General features: G+C 35.0%; 1 protein-coding gene across 1 annotated transcript in view; it reads right to left on the bottom strand.

Annotated features, from left to right (window-relative positions):
- The window catches only part of mylka (myosin, light chain kinase a), a 55,993-nt gene that overhangs the window by 36,187 nt on the left and 15,816 nt on the right, over window positions 1-3,990 (bottom strand). Inside the window, exon 5 of the mRNA XM_016445458.1 lies at window positions 2,356-2,493. Coding sequence (XP_016300944.1) covers window positions 2,356-2,493 — 138 coding nt within the window. The remainder of the gene's footprint in view (window positions 1-2,355; window positions 2,494-3,990) is intronic.

Below are 3,990 nucleotides of genomic sequence, written 5' to 3'. Positions count from 1 at the left end.
GAACCGTCACGGTACGGACATCTCGGTTCGGTGCATGAGGCCTTACAACGAATACACGCAATTCACCCCCAATCCAGAAGGGGGCGCCCGCAGCAATGCAAAGCTGTTTGTTAACCGGCCGCCAGCAGAAGAACAGTGAATGCCATGAGTGGCAAACAAAGCCCACTAGACAGTGACCATGTGCTGATTCTGAATCAGCGTCTCTCACGGACTGACAAAGGAGTATACTTTGAAAACTTGTGTACTCAACTGTTTGCAAAATGGAGCTTTGTGCTCGTGTATCCTGCCTCTCTCATTCGGCACAAATCCAAATATTTCATAATATTTCCATATTTGCGATGTAACGTATCTGAATGCTAAACTATTATTTATTATGTAAATTATAGGCTTTGTACTTCAGTCGCGTTCCAGCGGTGACACAGAGGCGGTCGCGCTGATGTTTGGTTCACTGTAATAATGCATCACTGTATAAATGTCTGCTTTTATTTGTGTACACTCACAATGAAAACAAAACATTGTGCTTTTGTAAATTAAAGAAAACAAATAGGATGTCGCTTTCTGCCATTTGAGTTTCCTTTCTTTGAACAAATTAAGCCTGTCACAAAAATGAACTGAAACTCAGCGTATATAGGCTACGTTACGTGTCGCACTGTTTTTTCTCTTGTTTATCTGTAAACTAAATCAAATATAGTTCAAGAATGTATTCCTTGTATGTATATATGTACTGCAGATTATATATAAATATAACAATGTAATAACATTTAGTATTTTCACATCTAGGTGGAAAACATTGTAATTTGTACTACTGTCTGTTCAAAATAAATGAAAAGAAACCGAGCATAGTAGATTTGTTGTCTTTTTCCCTGTTGTACCGAAATCGTATCGAACCGTGACACCCGAACCGAGGTACATATATATATATATAGTGCCATTCAAAAGTTTGGGATCAGTAGGATTTTTAACGTTTTTTTTAAAGAAGTCTTTTGCTCATCAAGGCTGCATTTATTTGATCAAAAATACAGAAAAAAACCCAGTAATATTTCTATTTTAATATAATTTCAAATATAATTTATTCCTGTGATGCAAAGATTAATTTTCAGCATCATTACTCCAGTCCTGAGTTTCACATCATCTGTCAGAAATCATTCTAATATGCTGATTTATTATTTATTAATATGCAGATCAATATATATTTTTTTGAACCTGTGATACCTTTTCAGGATTTTTTTTTTGATAAATAAAAAGTTAAAAAAGAACAGCATTTATTCGAAATATTATTTTTTTTCTAAAAATACAATGCTTTACAATAATTTTTTATCAATTTAACACATCCTTGCTGAATATAAGTATTTGTTTCTTATAAACAAAGAAAGGAAAAAAAATTGAACAGTAGTGTATATTGTTACAAAAGATTTCTATTTTAAATAAATGCTGTTCTTTTTAACTTTTTATTCATCAAAGAATCCTGAAAAAATGATCACAGGTTCCAAAAAATATTAAGCAGCACAACTGTTTCCAATATTGATAATAAATCAGCATATTAGAATGATTTCTGAATAATCACGTGACACTGAAGACTGGAGTAATGATGCTCAAAATTCAGCTTTACATCAAATAAATAAATTATATTTTAAAGTATATTAACATAGAAACCCATTATTTTAAATTAGAATAATATTTCACAATATTACTGTTTTTTTCTGTATTTTGGATCAAATAAATGCAGCTTTGATCAGCAGATGAGACTTCTTTAAAAACATTACAAACCTTACTGATCCCAAACTTTTGAGCGGCAGTGTGTGTGTGTGTGCATATATATATATATATATATATATACTTCTCAAATTATACTTATGGTTTGGGTGCACTGTTGGTCAGTATGGTCAGTGCACTGACCAGTGTTTTTAAATGTGTTGCTAGTATATAAACGTTTAAAGTTGTTGTGATTGAAAAAAATCAGATCAGCTCTGAAAACATTGTACAGAAAAAGTGAAAACACCCAGTAGACATTGAATAAACTGTATAGTTTAATATAATTATATTTAATTAAATATTTAATATAATGATATGCAATATCATGTGTATTATTTATTTAATTAATGGATGATTTAATGTAATTACGCGATAAAAAAGGCTATCAAACTGTAATATTAAATGATTTTCATAAAAGCAAAAATTACTCTGAACATAATGAAAAGGGTAATTTCTGAGTCAATGGTATCCATTATGAATAAACTAAAATAATAAAAAATGAAATAAAATGAAATGAAATAATTAAATTAAATTAAATTAAATTAAATTCTTACTCTGCTCTCCTCCAAGAGGAGAAGCTGATCTCATGCTGACTTTTCATACCTGTCACTTCCACGGTCATTGTGACCTGACAGCCGTCCATGACTCTGAGATCCTGCAGACCTCTGAGGAACACCGGGGCAGACGGCCTCCTCACATCAGTCACAGGAGGAGCAGCAGACCTCTTAACACCTGGTTTAGCTGGACAACAACATACACGCTACATAAACTAGGGTGACCATATTTTAGTTTTCAAAAAAGAGGACAAAAAAAGAAATAAATCAGTGAAAAGTGACTGTGTAAGGGAAACAGTAAAACACACAAATTAAAGCAATAAGCCCCAAGAAGACGTGGTTTACAGTGAATTTATAACAGCTAAGGGGCGTTGTTAGGTACGACGCGAAGCGGAGTGACTAAAACCCCCTTAGCTGTTATAAAATCACTGTAAACCACGGCTTCACGGGGCTTATTGCTTTTATAAAACGGTTATTCTATATACGTAGTAAGGTTTCACAGAATAAAACAGAGCAAGTGTAATGATATCAATAAAAACAGTATTCTTCCACCAAACAATGTAGTTCCTCAGAAACAGTTGTGGTTGCAACAAAGTGGTTGCCAAGCAACACACAGAAGTAAACAAAGGTGTGTTTGTAGAGTAATTTACAACAGCTTCAAATGCAGCTCAACCAATCAGAATCAAGGATCGGAACTCTCCGTTTTATAAAAAAATATATAGCACTCTTACTTCTGTGACAACACCAGCATTTTCTAATTTAAAAGTACTGCTCTTTGACTCTGTGTTCTTGGCGTTTTTGAAGAATAATCATGTTCACATTCTCTAAAACCACTAGCTTGTTAAATTACCACAGATCTATCGATATTTTTTTTCCATCAATTGGTTATTATATCTTCAGCAGTCCATGCACACACAGCAGCATCTGTGCCGACAGTGTCCTCTTCAGATTATTCCACATGAGAAAAGTTGGGTGACATCCTGTGTCAAACATGTTAGAACTATTAGCTGATGTTAATGGATGTTGCAGGCCGTGGTCAGTCGGGAATACAGCTGTTTTATATGAAGCTACTGGTCCTCTGGTGCTTCCCTTAATCTGCTCCCCAATATTAGTGTAAAGACACACACATCATACTGGAAATCAAGCGTAGCGTTAGTTCTGGCAGGTCACGTTAGTCAAGCTCGCATCAGCTGACTCTCAGCTGATCCCCATCAACCTATGGGAATACGACACCTATCTAAGCATTCATATGTAAGGTCCTTCAGTATTATCAGCGGCTTTCGCATTGCTCAATAGCTAATTAAACGGCGAATTCGGCAGGCAAAACACCATCATGACTAGGAATCGGGAATTTAGAGAAGTGGAATTCGCTTCCCCAATGGTCTCACCTCCGATTCATTCAAGTTCGTTAACTTGAACACGTGAATTCTCTGCATTGATTCAGAAGTGACTGAGTTAGCATTATTTCACACATCTCTACATTATTGTCATGAACTCCACAAGTTATGTGACTGACTCAAGAACAAGTTCAGATGGGAACTTCATCCCCAAGAAGGATATCAAGAGATCAAGCATCCACTTCACAGCTGCTATGTTTCACTCTCTCGAACGTCTTCACAAGCTAAGTTCCATTTAATGCTCTCAGGTTATCTGCAACATGCGTGTTGCTAAGGCTATCTGTGTT

Source organism: Sinocyclocheilus anshuiensis, unplaced genomic scaffold, assembly GCF_001515605.1.
Source record: "Sinocyclocheilus anshuiensis isolate Anshui unplaced genomic scaffold, SAMN03320099.WGS_v1.1 scaffold355, whole genome shotgun sequence".
Taxonomy (NCBI): Eukaryota; Metazoa; Chordata; class Actinopteri; order Cypriniformes; family Cyprinidae; genus Sinocyclocheilus; species Sinocyclocheilus anshuiensis.
Note: the sequence above shows the minus strand (reverse complement) of the source record. Positions and strands in the feature narration are given on the sequence as shown.